General features: G+C 50.7%; 2 protein-coding genes across 6 annotated transcripts in view; one reads left to right on the plus strand and one right to left on the minus strand.

Moving 5' to 3' along the window:
• Positions 1-14,238, minus strand: part of ZSWIM7 (zinc finger SWIM-type containing 7) — a 20,353-nt gene extending 6,115 nt beyond the window's left edge. The window contains exons 1-7 of one of the 4 annotated variants that reach the window (XR_007891242.1): positions 13,732-13,782; positions 13,154-13,255; positions 11,289-11,310; positions 7,633-7,735; positions 3,096-3,200; positions 2,651-2,750; positions 2,451-2,537 (exon numbers count right to left, since the gene is read on the minus strand). Coding sequence is in view for 2 of the 4 variants with exons in the window: in XM_051636157.1 (XP_051492117.1) it covers positions 2,421-2,537; positions 3,096-3,200; positions 7,633-7,735; positions 11,289-11,310; positions 13,154-13,255; positions 13,732-13,768 (486 nt within the window). In the remaining 2 variants the exon portion in view is untranslated. Of the gene's footprint in view, positions 1-2,240; positions 2,538-2,650; positions 2,751-3,095; positions 3,201-7,632; positions 7,736-11,288; positions 11,311-13,153; positions 13,256-13,731; positions 13,783-14,217 lie in introns of those variants that run through there. The other 3 variants (XR_007891241.1, XM_051636158.1, XM_051636157.1) reach the window with 3 other exon arrangements.
• TTC19 (tetratricopeptide repeat domain 19) lies at positions 13,828-17,661 on the plus strand. 2 transcript variants are annotated; one of them, XM_051636147.1, is made up of 10 exons: positions 13,828-14,013; positions 14,088-14,170; positions 14,246-14,356; positions 14,526-14,564; positions 15,075-15,131; positions 15,387-15,448; positions 15,971-16,065; positions 16,249-16,403; positions 16,707-16,869; positions 17,346-17,661. In XM_051636147.1, exons 1-10 carry the CDS (start codon positions 13,851-13,853, stop codon positions 17,477-17,479), a joined length of 1,062 nt encoding a protein of 353 aa, XP_051492107.1. In that variant the 5' UTR covers positions 13,828-13,850; the 3' UTR covers positions 17,480-17,661. The 2 variants fall into 2 exon arrangements, with proteins under 2 accessions (XP_051492107.1, XP_051492108.1); XM_051636148.1 differs by having other exon boundaries at positions 17,275-17,363.
• Positions 17,662-18,042: the final 381 nt, after the last annotated feature.

Below are 18,042 nucleotides of genomic sequence, written 5' to 3' on the forward strand. Positions count from 1 at the left end.
TTTTCTTGCCTTTAAGTCACTCTGTTCTAGAGGATTGTGCAGACCAGGGCTTCAGGTTTGAGTTCAAATCTGATTCCTGATGTCCAGAAGTGCCCTGATGGGCTCAGCTGATCTGAGCTTAGTGCAAACACTGCCTTGGTGACATGATCTCTGCACTTAGGCTTTTGCTCCTAAGTCCACACCTGGCAGCCCTGCAGTGCTTCCAGAGGGCAGATTTTAGTTCTGAGAGCTGGATTCCTAAAGCTTGTGTAGCCCAGTAACCCCAGAAGCTGTGAGTGCTTTTTTTTTTTTTCCTAATAGTGATTTTTATATTTTTTTAGTCCTGACCCGCATCAGTAGCAAAAGAGACTGGAAGGGAACAACTTTGCTTGAGAAGCTAGAATGCCTTGAGCTGCAGCCTGACTTTCTGTGGTGCCCATGCAGGGAGGCAGAGCTGGGGAGCAGAACTTTTGGAGCCAAGTGGAAGGGAGGGAAGGTTGAACACAGCTTGTTACTGAAGGACGTGTCCAGTGGACAGACTGGGATGCCTGGAGCAGTTTGTCCCTGATCATTTTTACTTGAATCCTATAGAAATCAGCTTTCTATTTTTTTAACTGCATTGCACTAAAAGGGGCTAATATAAGACCCCAAGAGTTTAATTTCTCTGGCATATATAATGATAAATATGGTGTAAAATCAGCTGAAAAGCTGAAGTAAATCCTGTTCCTGCAGCATCTGCTGTGCTGGCTGGAGTGACTTGCAAGTCTGACTTAGGGCCCACCATGTGGGCAGGGGACAGGTCAGGAGGGGTGGGTTACATGACCATGCAGCTCAGCCCTAAGAACCAGCCCCAAACTTTGGTGAATCACCGGTAAACACTGAATAGGTCTGTACATGTTTGTGCAATGTCCAAATTTAGCTCCAGCTCAGTGTCACAGGAACTGGCATTTCCAAGAAGAATCTCAACAGTTAAAGCTACTGACCCAAGAGGTTCTCCTTTTAACAGCTCCCATTCAGCTTTGCTGCATCTGCCTTGGTCATGGTCCACCTGACATATGTAGCCACGTCCTGCCATGTGGGCAGGGTTTGACTTTCTCCTCCTTTCATTCCTTCCCTACTGGATTATCTTTGGCTGTGTTCCTCCTGTCCAGCAGGGCTGGAAACAAGCAGAGTTTCACCTGTGGGTCTGGCAGTGCTGCAAAGTGGTTCCAAGCCACATTTATCCTTACAACAAAGAATGTCATCTCTCCCCTCCTGCTGGCTGAACATGAGCCAAACTGTGGGCAGCACGAGCAGGGTGTTGAGCACTGAGCAGGGTGTTGAGCAGACTGGAGCCACTGTTGCCACCCTTCACCTGCCTCTCAGGAGCCAGGATCCCCACAGACAGACCTGGTGTGTCCTTGGTCAGACTGTGCTGTCAGGCTGTTAACCCCGTATTAACTATGGCCCAGGTCACCATGGTCTTCAGGCACTTTTAAGTGCCTTTATGGCTGTGAGACAAAGTCATTTCAAGGCAAAATAAAAATAAGACCCCCTCTCCCTGCCCCCCCTCAAAAAAAAAAGCTCTGAAGGTTTCTATAAAAATGTGAAGTTAAAATGGCAGAGGAACTTTGTGCAGCTGTAGCTGATCAGCTGTCACTCGTTACTGCTCTGATGAACATAGGATGGGTGTGTTTTCCTCATGTTGCTCAGATTTTGTATTTTCAGTCACTGTTATTTACATACAGAAATGCTTCATTTACCACCTACACAACCTGGCTCAGCCCGTGTCCTTCTTTCCCACAGTGTATCCTGGAGGAGCCCAAGCTCAGAGCATGGGCAGGGACTCAGAGGGTTCCCAGCTGAGGGGCTGGTGTGTGGGATGGGACAGCAGCAGTTTCCTTTCCCTGTGTCTGATGAGGACAGTCTTGCCCTGCCTGCCAGCATGAGGTGGTCAACATGTCTGACACAGGTCAATTTAAGAGTGCACAACCAGGGTGATGCTCCCAAAGCTCCTGCATCACAGCACAGCAGCAGCACAGACCCCTCTAGGTGCTGAGGGGCCTCTCCCTAGTCCCTGGTACAGGTTTGCTAGTGATGAATCATAAACCCTCCCTGAGCAGCCACAAGGATCAAAGAGCCACGGCCACATCACTCTGCCAGAGCCCACCCCCCAGAGCCCACCCCCCAGGGCCATGCAGGCACTGGGAGCCCACAACATTACAAATCAGTTCAAACATGTTCAGCAATCCCAGGAACAGCCTAAATAAATGAAACTGAAGTCAACATGGGCTTAAAATTTATGAATTAATCCATCACTGCAAGGCTGCTAATTAATGTCACGCTTGGAAGAAACCTACCAGCCACAAGGAACTCTTGACATCCTTGTAGATATGAAAGGTGCCAGCTACACAGCTGGGAGGGTGCACAGAAAGTACATCTGCTTGTGATCCCAGAGTCCTTCATCCTTCATCCTCTTCCTCAGCCAGTAAGATGCTTGTGAGCTGCTCCTCAGAGACAGGCAGTTCCTGGCAGGCTCCCATGGCCCGACTGAGGTAGACAGCAAGTATATGTTTGCACTGCAAATAATAGAGCAGCCAAGTCACCAGCAGGAGCAAGGCAGGAATGTCATGCTCTATCTAGGAGCTACAAAAATCCATCCAGGCCAGGATGGGGCTGATGAAGCTCTTACCCTCCCAGGACCGTGGTTCCTTCTTGACACACCAAGCCCTGGCACAGGCTGGTGCTCAATTCCCCCAGGTCAGTCCTGCCATCAGGATAATGACCAGGATCTGACACACAGCAAAGTGTTACTGGCTCCTGGTGCCCCCTCCACAACTGCAGACCAACTGGTTACCCTAAGCCCTTCCTCACCCAAGGTGACCTGCACCACTTCCTCAGCCAGGCTCCATGTGGCAGTACCAGGGCTGGCAATGGCCTTTGTTCCAAGAGACCAAGGGTTATTCATGAACAAGATCCCTCCCTAGGCCTGGTAAGGCCTCATCCCACCCAAACATGGTGGTTCCCAGAGACCAGCTTGTGCAGTGGGTCAGGCACAGCCTGTGTGGCCCACTCAACACTCCAGGCTGCTCAGGTTCCTCCCTGCTCCCTGTGACAAGTCAAGGCAGAGAACTTACCAGAAGGCTCTCGCTCTTCTGCAGTACAGTAAAACCAAAAGCAGGACACGTGCAGAAGTGGCAGGAGCTGTAGCAGGTGTAGAGTTTGCCTGAGCTCCCAAGGACCTGAAAAAAAGGCAGCAGGGAGGTGGGAGGCCGAGTTCACTTGTAATTGCTCTCACCCTTAGCCTGGGTGGGGCAGTGTCACAATACATGTCCCCAAACAGTGCAGTGACCCATCAAGTGTGCAGCTCCTCAGCTTTCTGATGGTCTACACACTTCTGCAAGTTTCTTCAAGCCTGGAGAAGAGCTTTTAGAGAGCTACTTTAAGAGCCAACAGGTCTCCTAGTGCAGGAGCAGAACACACTTGCAAACTTAAAGGTGGGGATCTACATGGGGGTCACCACCAGCACTACCCTCTGCACACAAGCCCCTGGGCTCTCACAGCACATCACACTCCTCTCCTATACCAGGTTTTGGATTCTGGTTGGATTTCTGGCACACATACTTCTAAATCCAAAGATAAACAGGAAGAAGGGAAAAGACTGGAGCTCTGCTGCTCCCTGGCACTGCTCAGTCCCTCCAGAGGAACAGTCCCTCCCAGCCCAGAGCTGCACTTGCAAGAGGAGCCTTCCCCTGTCCCCTGGAGCTCTCTCTGCACCCCTTGCCCAACAGGTAACATCCACAAGTTTAAACTCTCCCACAGAAGCACCTGTGCCTCACAATCCCCTTATTCCCAGCAGATTCAAGATAAAACTCCCATTCCCATTTCAGGGTAAACAATTCATTTTCCAGTCTGGCCTTTACCCTGGGCCCTCCTTATACTCCAGGCTGAGTTTGTTTCACTTGTGATAAGTTTGTTTTCCTCTAACCCCTTTGATTGTTTTTTTCCAAGATGAAGTATTCCAATGGTGCCTTCAGAACTGTTTGCCTTTGAGGAGGGGGGAGGAAAACACGGACACTGCCAGATTTGGGCTGAGTTTAGTGCTCCCCCCATCCTGACCTAGATGGCAAGAATGCAGCTTCTGCCTAATAAGGCAGAGTCTAAAATCCAAAGACCAAAAGAAAATGGCGCCTCTGTTTCTGGCCAGGCACTGGGGTGCTCTCTTGGCCCTGAGATGCAATGAGATTTCCTTCCCCTGTCCTCATCTCCAAGCCCTTGCTGGTGGCACAGAGAGGAAAAAAAACACCTTCATGGTGTCTCTGCCAGCGTGGGGATCCAGGAGGGCCAACTGTAGCAGCTACTGCTCCCACCAGCATAGAGCCTGTGCCAGGACCTGATGCTCAGACCCTTCACTGTATCCTGTCTGTAACCCTTCCTGCCTGGTGGGCTGCCATACAGTTCTAGGAAATTAATTTTAAAAGACATCAAAAAGAAGAATCCAATCAAAGTGCAGGATGTGAGCAATGCCAGTGACGGTTGGCAGGAGGGCTGAAGCCTCTCCCCTGGCTTCACTCCCACAGCCCACAGCACTCCTGCAGCCCAGGCAGAGCTAACAGATCAGCTGCCCCTTGCTCACCTCTTCACATTTCTGCCAAATCCAGCACAGCTCCAACATCAGCCACCATCCCACACCTCTGCAGCAGGCAAAGCTTCCCTAGCCCTGACCTGGAGTTACATGGGTTGGCTCAAGCCTGCAGCCCAGGCAGCTGTTACACAAGCTCTTCTGGGATGATTAACACCTCTGAGGTACTATCAGCCCTTCAATACCCCATCGATCCTTCTCCTCTATTAATTAGCAAGGGCAGTGATGACAAATCACAGCTTCCACTTAACTGAGGGCTCTTTCTTCTCCCACCTCAGCTCCAGAGGGCAAGAGCTCCCTATGCTCCAGGCTGCAGTCCTAGGGCCTGTCTGAGCAGAGCCCCTGGAGCAGCACCTCAGATGTGAGGGGTGATGAGGAAGGCAGACAGCATTTAGCCCACGAGGTAGCAACACCTCAGCTCTGACTATAGATAACTCCAAGGAGTTTCACAATAGGACCAGCCTTATGGCCTCAATGAGAAGAGTTCTCCAGATCCAGCTCCAAGTGAAAACACCACCTCACATTCCAGCTCAACCACATCTGGGTGCAAACACCAGAGGTGACTTTTTGGGGAAAAAGTGAAAGGAATGACTGTGCCACGTGTCCAGGCAGCCACAGATCCCCCACCCCACTGCACTGGGCTTCTCTGCTGAGGGAGACCTGCACACAGCTGGGATATGTCCAGCCCACACTACCCAGCTACTCCTAAGTGCAGTGTCCCACTCAGTGTTTCAGTTTCTATGGCCCCAGATTGTGTTCCTGTCACTGCTCCAGCCAGCAGCCTCAGGGGAGCTGCTCCTGCCCCTCAGACAGCTGTGCTGAGGGAGAATTTCGCAACGGGCTCAGCCTCACACCCCCAAAGAAAATATCTCTTGCCTTACTCAGCAACCAGGCTCCACTAAGGAGGAATGCTGCTGAGAAACAGATGCACCTGCAGGCAGGGACTGTGCCTGTGGGCTGCCTGTCAGCTGGGAGGACAGAGCCACTGATCCTGGGGGATGCAGAGGGGCTGCTCACATCACACCCATCAGCTACCAAGTGTGCTCGGGCTTGTCCTGCAGTAACTCCTGGGGACCAGCCCTGACCTACCTGTCCAGGGGCTCCTTCTCCCCAGGGAACTGGTGGCTCCCTCGACGTGCAGAGGCAGGAGAGCAGTTCTGACATTGCTCTTGTCCAAAATTCACCAGTTGAGCCAACTGTTGGCTCAGTAGATATTAATCCATCAGCTCCCATTCTGTGACTGCAGGACTGCCTCCAGCAGGGATTTTTGGCCCCTCACTTCAGTGGGGAGAGGGCTGGGCAGTTGGGAGACGGGTGGACAGGGTGGAGGGGTGGGCTGTAGGGAGGGGTGCCTACCTTGCACACACAGTTTGAGGCAGCACCATTCAGCAACAACCATGCCCAGAGCACAGCAGGGTGTCAGGGCAGCACCAAGCACACCAAAACCCTCTCATCGTGCCTCTTTGACCTCCTCAGTGTCTCCTAAGGCTTCCTGCATCTAAGAGATACACATCAGGCCTCTTAAGAGGCCAAGCTGCAGAAAAGCTGTGAGCACACATTTAGGCTCCCTGGGAAGACCAGAGGCTCCAAGCAGTCCCCCTGATCCTTCAGAGAAAAAGGTGCTCAGTGCACCCAGCCTGCAAAGCTCTGCCTTAGTCTGCATGGCCTGACAAAGCTCTGCAAGGAGAACGTGACCATTCTCTACCCAGTGGCACATTCAGCCAAGCAACAGTAAAAAAGGAGAAGCCTTTCAGCACTCATTAGCTGCTGCCAAGGGCCCTGGAAGCAGGGCTGCTTAGGCTTTACCAAATACCCTCAAGTCGAACCACAGGCTGTTCCTGAGCCCTCCATGGTTATGAATCATGCCTCTCTGGAGGGGCTGATGTCCTCTCCAAGGGCCCAGAAGAGATAAAGGCTCCATGTGCAAATCAAGCAATGCAAGCTCTGAACACGTGAAAAATGTTTGTGTCATGAGCCAGGCCTGGCCTCCCAGCTCTTCTCCTTCCCTAGATGACCCCAGAGCATTCCAGCAACTCCAGTGAAGGAGAGAAGGTCCTTTGTGGGGAGGATATTTGGAAATGTTCCTCTTGGCTGCTACAACAGTGAGCAAAGAGATTCCCCCTCTTCTGGTGTGTGAAAAATGCCAGCACCAGGTTCAGCAGTGGAGGGGCTGTGCTATCTGAGGGGGTTAGCAGGGCTAGGTAGAAGGAACTGGGTGCTTCTTCACCCAGATCTTATGGGCACAGGGTCCCACTGCCTTAGGGCACAGCACACAGTGTCTCTCTGACTGCCCCCATGGGCTGGTCAATGGCTCAAAGAACAGATTGTCCCCAGCAGAGATGTCACCAGTGCTGTGGCACAGCAGAGCAAGGAATTGTCCATACCACAGAAGTCAGAAAGAAGTGCCAAGGGCTCCTCTCTTCACCTATTGAGCCTCAGCTCCATCTCCAGTCCTGAGCTGTGTGAGAAGCTTGGTTTTTAGGGCTAAGGTGAGCTCTTCTTCCTAAAACACCATTTTATCAAGATGTTTCTGTGATTTACAGACTTGGCTCCAGTCAGCTAGGATGAAACCCACGGATCTGGCCTGCACTGCTTCCTCCCAGGCAGCAAGGAGCCCACAGCCAAGTAGAGGTCAAGAGTGTTCAGGACACCGGGGATTTTGGAGTGCAACAGGGAAAGAAATGCAGTGATGGCAGATAACACTTGGATGCAGAGTTTGTCAGAGGAAGAACTGCCTTTGCTGGATAAGATGGAAGTAATAAAATTAGCAATCCCTGGAAAACTTCCTTCTGACCACGACACCCACAAACATGTAGGAAATTGTCTCTGGCTGCGAGACACAAAGAAGATGGAAGTGCACCAGTTCTAACTCCAGTCTGTGACTCCTGCAACACCTCAGGAGTTTGTAAAACACTGCTACTCTCTCTGTGTTTATCCAAGTGGCCTCCCATGTTCTGCAAGTTAGGAAAACAGTGGCTGACATGTGAGCTGGAAACCCTCAGGCAGTGATACCCAAGGGGTGACCCAGGTACCTGGTAGGCAGCCCTGCCGCTGGGGGACACGACTCGCGTGACCGAACGCTGATCCACCAGATCCAGAGCTGGGACAGCAGTGGGGCCAAAGATGAACTTCAGCCTGAAAGAGAATGTGTCTGTAATGAGTCACAGCACAAAAGGAGACCACCTGGCTTGGCCTTAACCCATAGGATTTAGCTCTCTGGGGTCCAGGAGGCCTGTTAGCCAAAGGTTCCCATTGCAACTCAAAACCGCGCCAGCGATGGCCCCATCAGTGACACCACCAGCAGTGAAGGACACTTGTCATTCTCAGCTTTGCTGACTGTCACAAAGTGACCACCAATCCCTGCCCTGTCCCTCTGAGACAATCCCAGGACTCAGTGCTCAAGGACAGCCTCTACTCTGGTTCCAGATTTCCAAGCTGTTCCCCAGCAGTCCCACATCTCTTTAAAAACGCCTTATAATTCAATCCAAGTGGGATTTTGCAAAACCTTTTCTTCCACAGGACACGACAACTTGTGTGCTCCTCCTTCAGCACTGTGACACTATTCTGGCTGCCTGCTGCACAAACAGGACATGAAGTGGTTCCTGTCCTGAACTAAAATGAGACAAAGTGCTTCAGAGACACAGAGGTGATTTTTTTTTTAGTCACAGTGAAGCTTTTTTGGACACCAGGTAGGTGAGGAGTTATCTCTGAGCAGCACTTCTGGCTGGACAGTCCCTTTACAGATCCCTGCTGATTGCAAGGGAAGTGTAGGTGAAGCAAGAGACACAGGTTGTCCTCACAGTGATCTGATCAGCCTTTTTGTTAGTAGTCCTGTACAAACTGTGTAGACAGAGCTTGATCAGTTAATCAAACAGTGAATCAAGGCCATAAAGATGGAATTTTTTCTTCTGCTCAGCACCCCTAAATACACCAGGTCTTCTTCAGGGGAGACTGCACCTCTGGCATCAAAAGCAAGACATGCTGGCAAAGAGAAGATGCAGGAAGGGAATCCTGGGGGATGCACAGTGCTAGGGATCCAACTGAGGTGACAGGCAGCAGGCAGTGTCACACACCCCATCATCCTTGTTGCAGTCAACTGTGAAACTGTCACACGAGCACAGTGAGAGTCAACAGGGATTGGAGTGGGGGCAGCACCAGGTAAATGAGCACACAGAGGGAGACCTGCCAGTGCCCTGGTGAAAAGGGGGTTGTGCTCTGGGACGCCTTAATTGTACATCCAGGCTGTCCTGGATGAGCTGCCCTGGGTCAGATTATTGATCAGTTTGTCTGGAATCCCTCCCCCAGTCATGGCCCACACATCCTCAGAGCCAGGAGAGAGCAAGGATGATGCACAGCTCCTTGAGCAACAGGAAATGCAGCAGGGAAGCTGGTTGAAACCCTGGAGAATGAATGAGTCATTCTGCAGTGATCACATCTCCTCTATCACAATCACAACTCAGGTATAAATTATTCTCTCTTTACCCACCAAACTGCAGCAGTAGGAAGCTAAAGACTATCAGGGCAATGCTTAAGACACTCCACTACACATGGAGCCTCTGATAGCACCAGTTTTACATCATAATCCAGCTACCAGCAGGGCTCAGAGAGAGCAAATTTATTCCAGATAAACACCCAGGGACAGCACATGCCTTATGTTACTCCACCCTCCCTAAAAGCCCTTTCCCTTTCCTTTCCTTCCAAGCAGGACACGCCAGGATGCAGGGACACACCACTGCACAGTGTTTATGAAGCTGAGGGTGCCTGGGATGGGGTAGAAATGAGCTCAGCCAGGTTTGCTGCCTGTAAAATGTTGCCCCTGCACAGCTCTCCCCTCAGCCCTGGGGCTGTGAGGCAGCACCAAGGAGGCACCTGCTGGTGTCTGGCTGCTGCTCTGCTCAGTGCTGGAAAACTCACCCCAGCAAGGGGGAAAATAAAGAGCTGTGAGTCCTGAAGGTCCAGCTATTCCCTGTCTGCACATCCCTGTGAGAAGGCTTTTATCTCTTTCTGGTGCCATGCAAGGGTGTATGATAAGCTGTACATCAGACATGGACATCTGTACTATTGTCCAGACAGTTCCTAGGCTTAAAAGTTATTCCAGATCTGTATATCCAGCTGCTCTGAATGTGTTCCAAATGGCTCAGGGGCAACTCAGTTAACTTTACAGGCCTTTTATCCACTGAGAAAGATCTGTGTAGTCTAGATTAGTTACAAAGGGTAAACAACAAGAAAATCAGCAGTGATGAAAAGATAGTACAAAACATGAGCAGGAGAACAGAAGAAAGCAGAGGAACATTTCCAACTGCAGGAAAGAGACAAAGAGCCAAGGCCTGGAGTCTCAGCAGCAGGGCTGACCTATGTGTCTGAGTCAAGCTCACTGATAACAAGCCAAGCAGACAGAATTCTTCCAGGAAGACCAAAACTTCAGTTGCAGAAACTCAAGGCAAGGAGGATTGGCTTCATCTGAGGACTGAGAGGAGGTGGGTGGGGGAACACTCAACGTAAGACATTCCTTAATGATTAGGTTTGGGACTATAAGGGGCCTGAGCTTAATGAGTTTCTGTAACTCTTTCTAATTTGGGGAATTCCTTTTTCATGTATATAATTTGATCAGTCTAACAGGAAATAAGTAAAGGGAAATGCCCAAAGGAAATTCAGTGACTATCAAGAGATTTGGAAGAGATTTAGAAATTAAATCAGAATACTTCTGAGACACTGGTCACAGGGGATGGATGGAAATCTGCCTGCCAAGAGTTACCACCCAGCTGTTACTAAACTTAACAAGGGAATCTCTTTCCTCCTCTTTTCTGACAAGAAGGAAACAAAAAGTTACGAGACTTGTCAGACACAGCCCCACTCTTCAGGGGCCACTGTGGGAGAAGAGGGAGCCAGGATGCACACTGTCCACAAGTGTTAGGTGAAATAAGTTTAGACTCAGAGATATTAAGGCCTGAAGGGTTCCTGGTGATCTCCTTTACTGGCTAAATTACAGGCAGGAACACAAAGCCAAAGGTGAATCTGAAAAGCCTTTCTTATTGTGCCTTTCCTCTGCCTTGAACACCAACTAAGAAGGGCTGCAGAGGCTGTGAAACTTGGATCTGCCAGGAGACTATTTGGGAATGATTGAAATATTCACAAGGTTCAGTCAATGCAGGGATGATGAAGTTGACATGAGACTTCTGAACAGAAGAAAACTCTTAATCTTCAAGTTAACAATCCCCTTGTGCAGAAAAAGGATACACTCACATCTCCCTTTCTATCAGGAGGGGGGATCTCAGGATGCTGCTGTGCTCCCAGGGATATGGACACAATGGGGATGCAGCATTCCAGCACCATGGAGCACTCTGAAACACAGTCCATTCCCACAGAAAACTCATTCCAGATCTGAGGCTGGACTCAGAGCTCAGGCCAAACATTCTGGGTTTCTGCATGTTCAATCCACCCAAATTCAAGCAAGTCATCCCAGCAGATTCCCTGATACACACATAATTGCATGAATCTCTGGAAAAAAACCTTGAGATCATCTCTTTGGACCTTCATTTCCACTACCAACAAAACCACACAGCAATTCTGTGTGAGAAACAGGTACTGGTCAAACACAGGAAAAACCAGTGGCAGAATGATGAGAGCAGATTATCAACTGCCCTTTAGCAGGACACTTGGGACAAGAACTAAAGTAAGAGATACCTACCCCAGCAGCAGGTCATCAGGGACTGCAACAAAAGGAAAACAAAGTGTGATTGTGCTGAACTTCCCCACTGTGAGAGACATCAACATCAGAGGGAGGGGGAAAAATCTCCCCAAAGTACCCCCCAGGCCACCCAGGACTGATCTGGCCACCAAAAAGCAACAAGGAGCAGCAAAACAATCTGCTGTGGAAGTCCTAAAGTACTTAGCAAGCAGAGCAAATAAATATACCTTCAGAACCACAGGGATTAGTGCTAAAAAACCCAAATATACTTATTTTTATAATGTCCTAAATTTAAAGCATGTGAGAAAAGCCATGTGGCCTCACCATACAGAGTAAGATGTTGGTTAAAAATATATAAATGGGTTTCCCTGAAACTCTCTTGGCATAAGTTGAAAACTCTGGCATCAAAGCTTTAAAAATGTTGTTCTTTTCCCAGCACAGCCTTGCAGGGCACCACTGCTTTATAGCTCCTCGTACAGCAGCCAGAAACATTGTGTCTTCACTTGTTAGAATGGCTTGTTAAGATGGAAAACTACACTTAAAAAGATGAGTCTGTTTGTGGTAGCTAACACACTGCAGCTTACACTGACCATCCAGTCTGATCTCTGTTATCACTAAAGGGACACAGTGTACTAGGTCTCTCTATTCCACTGGAAGATCAGGACTTTTGACTTTCAAATCCTTTGTTCCAAGGATTTGAAATATTTTCTATGACTTCCACTGTTGGTTTGACTTTTCCAACTTTAATTTAATCCTCTGAAGTGATGGACCAGTTTGTTTCTGCAGCTGTGTCCCAGTGCCTGTCTCAGTCCTATCTGGGTGCTTCAAGGAGAATTATTCCTGAAAAAGGAATGTTGGCTTTTTTTTTTTTCCCCTTTTCTCATTTGCCTCAGGATTTACAAAGCTCTTTTAAGGAGTCCCATGCAAATTTTACACCTTCTCCAACCTGACAGGAGCCACACTGCAAGTAAACCAAAAATTGGTGTGGCCACTCTGACAGTTCAGATGTTAATTCTCTGCTCATTCCCCACTCCAACGTGGTGCTCAGACTTCTCTGAATATTGATTTGGTTGGTTTTAGTGTAGTTAAAAACATTCCCTAAATAGACACTTTCCTTAGGAAGAACCACCCTGCACTTACAAACACATAAACTTCCATAAACGCAACCAGCAATATCCTTTCAGCACAGATTACAGAACTACCTTAGTGAAGGTCACAGTTCTTAACTAGCTGCTAGAATTGGCCAAGATTTCACTGCTGGTTCATTCCAGCAGCTGGACAGTTGTTCTTCGCCCTCTGCTGGTCAGTCTTGAAATGTGATCGGTTTGATGAAAACGTCCCTTTCAACCCTGGTTTTTAAATCAGTGAATTTATGAAAACAGCAGCAGAACAGACACAACAAGATGTGTCAGTGATCATCCCTCACGTGTGACCACTTACACTCCAAGCTCCAAGCAAGCAGCATTGCCTCAGGTCCCAAGATCAAACAAGTGTCTGACCTGGTCTAATTTTTGGAAGGACCTGACTTTTAGAAGGGGGCTGCTCCTCATTAGCTGTGCTTCAAACCTCTTTGTGTCCAGACAAGTGACACCAGGTGCAGTAATTAAATATACACTCACAGCCACTGGATTAATTCTAAGCAAAATGCAGAAGCCCAAATATACTGACTTTTATAATATCCTACTTTTAAAAGCTTGCAAAAAAAAAAGGTATGTGGTCCCAACATCTTTGTCTGTCCTGGAAGTGAAGGCCACCCCTTCTGTGGCAGCCTGCAGGGCAGGAGCAAGGGGAAGCTGACAGCCCTGCAGATCTGACAGCACCAGTATCACTGGCCCACTGGGATGGTTCTGTTTTTCTTTACATACCATGTGATGTCTCCTGAAAGGCCTTTTTGATCTCTTTCAAAAGCTCTTCTGCAACTGCTGGCAAGGTACTGTCCATCACCTCATGGGTAACGGGCCTGGTGGCTGGAAGGAAGACAGAACAGGAGACAGTGAGGGACACTCGGGTCACTGCAGACGCTACAAAGCGGGACAGTTTACCTGGGCTGTTCTCCACCTCAACCCTGCAACAGGGGCACCCTCAGCACTTACTGAAATGGGCTTTTCACACTTTGCCGGACCAAAGGGTTTCTCAAAAACACGCTGGTGTCTCTCAGACGCAACTACATACAGACAGACCCGTGGCAAGCCGGGGGCAGGGGTGATACAGCTGGTGACAGGACAAAGCTCCAGCCTGGAGCGTCCCGGCGCTGAGCCACCACAGCTCCCAGCCCAGGAGGCCGCGCAGCCCGCGGCACGGGTGGCCCCGGCTGCCCCGAGCCTGCGCTGCCCGCGGAGGTGCCCGGGGGCTCCCTCGTGCTGGCAGAACCGCATCGGAGCTCCCGAGAGCCGCGGGTGCAGGGAGGGCGGCCCCGGGCCGGGCCGGGCCTGGCCGGGCCTACCTGCGCCCCCCGCGCCGCCATCGGGGCTCGTCTCCATGGCAACAGGCGCCCTTCGCCCCACGTGACGCGCCGCCCCGCATCACGTGGCGAGGGCAGCTCTTAAAGGGCCCGCGCGCAGGATGCTGCGGGGGCTGCGGCGCCTCCTGGGCCGCCCGCCCCGCCCCGCCGGGCTCGCGCTGCCCCGCACCGCCCGCAGCCGGGCCCGCGGGGAGGGCGGCGGGACGGGGCTGGCGCGGCCGCGGGGGGCCCGGCCGGCCGGGGCGGGCCTGGGCTGGCTGGCAGGTGAGGCGGGCCGCGGGCTGCGGGGGGCGGCGCGGGGCCGGGCCGGGCGGGCCAGGGGCAGCTTCGCCCCTCAGCGCTCTCCCTCTTCCCCAGGGACGCCGAGGAGGAGGAGGAGGAGGGCGAGGACGCCATTATCCTGCTGCTGAAGAAGGCCAAGGTGAGGCGGCGGGGCCCGGCGGGGCGCGGGGTGTCCCGGGCCCTGACCTGCCCGTGGCTGTTTCCTTCCCCGCAGCTCAGCGTCATGAAGGGCGAGCTGCGGGAGGCCGAGCGGCTCCTGCACCGCGCGCTGCGGCTGTCGCACCGGTCGGACAACAGGAAAGCCATCGTCTACACCTACAGCATGGTGAGGGGGCTGGCGGGGCCGGGCCCCTCCCGCTCGCACAAGTCGCGTCTGGTCCGTGCGGGAAGCCCGGGGGGCTGCGGGGGGTTGGTGCTGTGAGCTGGGGCTGCGGGGGGGGAGGAAAAGCGGCGGGGTTGGGGCTGCCCCCTGCAGCAGTGCCTGTCTCTTGCAGATGGCGAACGTGGCCTACATGCAGGGGCAGCTGGACAACGTGAGTAACTCTGGCTTCTCTTCCCTTCTGAGCTGTAAGAGGCTGACGTCCTGTGCGGGGTCCTGAAGGTGGGCAAAGAGCACAGAGCAGCGAGGCAGAAATATCCCAGGATAAAGCAGATAATTTGTCTTGGGCCTGCAGTCCCAGGGAGCACATGCTGCTCAAAAGCTGCTTTCACAGTTAAACTTGGAGTCCCAGCATGGTGTGCAAGGGAAGGAATAGTACTTGCTCTCAAATAATCATTTAGATACCGTCCAAGGAAGAAAGCCCTGAAGGCACAGATGGGGTAAACTCTTGGCTGGTGCAGGAGTTCTAAAGCAGAAACTGAAAGGACCTTCCTGGTTGGCAGCACCACTGGTGCCTTTCTCTTCTGACTGCCCTTGATGGACAATGTGAATACCACAACTTGTTAGACAGGTTTCTCCCAGTAGTTTTCCTCTGTAAAGGGTGGGGATATTTTGTTTTAACTGCCATCATCCATCAGTATTCTCTTCAAAATTCTCATTTCAGGCAGAAAAGCTCTACAAAGCAAGTATGAGCTATTTGCTTGCAGGGGACACGAAGGAGGTATGTTCTTCTGATAAAGGCTTTCAGGGGGAAGTATTAACAATCCTTGGTCTATTTCTTGTGCTGGAATACCTCCTGGGAATTGGCAGGAGTAGCTCTGTACTTGCCAGCTTCCCAGGAACTTCCTTTAAGTTCTGGAGGCAGATCTGGAGACAACAGAATGGGCATTTTCAAGGTCTACACTTGTTCTCTGGTAATGTTTCTGTTGGGGAGATGCAAGAAGAGTAACAGTTGCGTTGTGTCCCCTCCTGGCAGGATGACAATGCAATCCTTGAGATGTCCCTCAAGCTGGCCAGTATCTATGCTGCTCAGAAACAGTGAGTTCCCTGTTAAAGGCATTTTTTTGCTTTCATCTCAGCTTCAGAGTGGCAGTGAAGAAGGAGGCTCTTCCTTTAAAATAGAATGTGTGAGGAAGCTTTGATGTGAAGAGATACCACCAACATGAAATGCCCTCAGGCATATTTGCCTACCCAATGTCATGCAGCACAGGGGATTCCTGTGATGACCTGCTCGGCTTAGAGCAGAAGTAGCCACAGAGGACATCACTCTTCAGTCTTAAATCCACACCTCACAGGAGAGAAGGCTTTAGAAACAGTTGCTGGCTGGTAACTTGTAGCTTCATTTTTCAGTGGAGCACCAGCTGGGCTGCTTTAGCTGGCCTTGTGAGGAGGGGACCCCCTCCACCTCGTGGATCTCTTTGCCTGTGGGTCAAGAGAAGGGCAAGAAGGGTCTGGTGAAGGGGAAAAGTCCTACAGGCCCTCTAGAATGAGGGATTAAAGGTTTTCCTATCCATCCCTTCAGGGATGGGAGGAGCTTTGTTGAATTGCTGTACTCTGCAGGCACAAGTTAGCCCTGGCTGGTTATGAGTTCTGCATCCTGACCTTGGAGGAGAAGATTACCAAGGAAAAGGACTTGCCTGAGGATGTCTTACCAGGTGGGACAGCCTTATCTGCCAAAGGCTTCTCTCTTTTCTCTGTTTCCCTGTCCTTGATACTGCTTTCCATGTTGCCTAAGCACTATCTTCATATCAACTCACTGCATGAGTTTCCTGCTCTTGTAGGATGGAGACTCATGCTTCATCTTGCAGAAGTGATCACTTCCACTCCTCTCTCTGCAGCTGAAGAAAAGGCCAACACCCGTCTCCTGCTTGGGATGAGCCTGGACTCCTATGCTCGTTATCTCTTCAGCATCAACCAGCTCCCAGTGGCCCAAAAAATGTATGAGAAGGCTCTGCAGATATCAAATGAAGTTCGGGGGGAGAATCATCCACAGGTGACGTGTGCAATGGTCGCTGGGCTGCTGGGCAAGGAAAGGCTAATTGCCTAGAGACTGAAGCAGCCTTAATAGCAGTTTTGCTGGTGCCAAATGAACACAGCACTAAATTAGCTTCTGTCTTCCTGCCAGGAGGAATGAGCATGCAGCATGCTGGTATAGAAATAAGGCACTTCCTTGCTGGAAGCTTCTCTGGGAAATCCTGCTTTTACTAGTGCGACAGGGGTGTGAATGTGGTGCTCCTGCTGCCCCAGACTTCTACACAAGTCTTGCTCTGAGGCTTCCTTTTCTGTCCTGGTTCAGACTGTGGTCCTGATGAATGACTTGGCAACTGTCCTGGATGCTCAGGGGCACTATGATGAGGCACACTCCTGTGTGAAGAGGGCAGCTGAGCTGGCAAAGGAGACTCAGCATCCTGAGGAGCACATGGTGCTGAATAACCTGGCAGCAATTCTGATGCACAAAGGTAGGTGCATGAATGTCCAGCCTGGGTCACTGCTTGTGCTGACTGTAGAGACCAGTCTTGCAGTGTTGTTTTGCTGGTACTGTGTTTGAGTAGTGGGTCTGCTGGCTTGGTGTAGGCAGCTTGGGTTCAAACTTAGCTGGAGGATCCTGTCTGAGATAAATACAGTCCTGGTGCATCCAACTCAAAAGGTGTCAAGGGAATCTAGTTTTCCTTCTGTTTGCAGAGTAACTGGTTCCAAAAGGACAGAAGACATGCTTGAGACTTTTTTCAATGAGATCTTAATGCTGGAGCAGCACCTTGTCCTGTCATTGTTCTCTTAGTTGCCAACCTGTGCTGGGTGTTTTCTGAACTTCCCTAGTCCTTGAAGTGTTCCAAGTCTTTTCCATGTCTTTTGCATGTGCCCAGCTTCAGGAGGGGACTCTGGAAATATGGATGATGTGGTTGGGTAGCCATGCCACTTTTTCCTCTCACTACAGAAGACTTTCTGCAAGCAAAACAAGTGTACAAAGAAGCTCTCAAGCAGGCACAGGAGAAGGGAGATGCTGCTTCTGTCCAGCATATCCAGGAAGAACTAGCTGAGCTGGCCAAGAGGCAAAAGGGCTCCAAATGAGTTTGGCCAGAGAGTCCAACCTTGAAGTGGCAGATAGCAGCCAGGGCTGGTCATTAAAGCAGCCTCAGACCTGTTTGGTGCAATTCTCCAGGGAAACAGCAATGAGGACTTTAAGGACTGCTTAATAAGAAGGGCTGCAATTGCCTAACAACTTAGGCCAAAATAAAGTTGTGAAATCTTAACTCTGTGAATTTGTGTTGCAGTCTATGGTTAGAGTGACCTACTGTGCTGGAGATTTAACTTTGTCTTGACTGCCAGCAAAGTGCAAGTCCAGCCTAGCACTAATGCTTGCAGTTCAGTCCAGGAGCAGGTATCTGCTGCTCTTGACTGTTCACAGAAGTACTCAGTTTCAAAACATGGCTCTACTAAAGCTAAGTCATGAAAAAGAACAGGCAGGAACTGTCTCTCTCCATGCTGGCTAGCACAACTGGGAGTACTCTTCTCAGTTCAGTATGTGTTAACTTCACTAGAGCAGGGCACAGAGCTGTAGCTCCATGTCCTTTTCAAATGGCTGCCTGAAGATTGTTTTCCTTCAAAGCATTTAGCATCCAAAGATAGAACAT

Source organism: Apus apus, chromosome 18, assembly GCF_020740795.1.
Source record: "Apus apus isolate bApuApu2 chromosome 18, bApuApu2.pri.cur, whole genome shotgun sequence".
Lineage (NCBI taxonomy): Eukaryota > Metazoa > Chordata > Aves > Apodiformes > Apodidae > Apus > Apus apus.

Coding starts and splice junctions, on each gene's coding strand:
- TTC19 (XM_051636147.1), top strand. CDS start 13,851: ATGCTGCGGGGGCTGCGGCGCCTCCTGGGCCGCCCGCCCCGCCCCGCC. Junction 15,132..15,386: donor TTGCAGGGGACACGAAGGAG/GTATGTTCTTCT, acceptor CCCTCCTGGCAG/GATGACAATGCAATCCTTGA. Junction 16,404..16,706: donor GGGGGGAGAATCATCCACAG/GTGACGTGTGCA, acceptor GTCCTGGTTCAG/ACTGTGGTCCTGATGAATGA.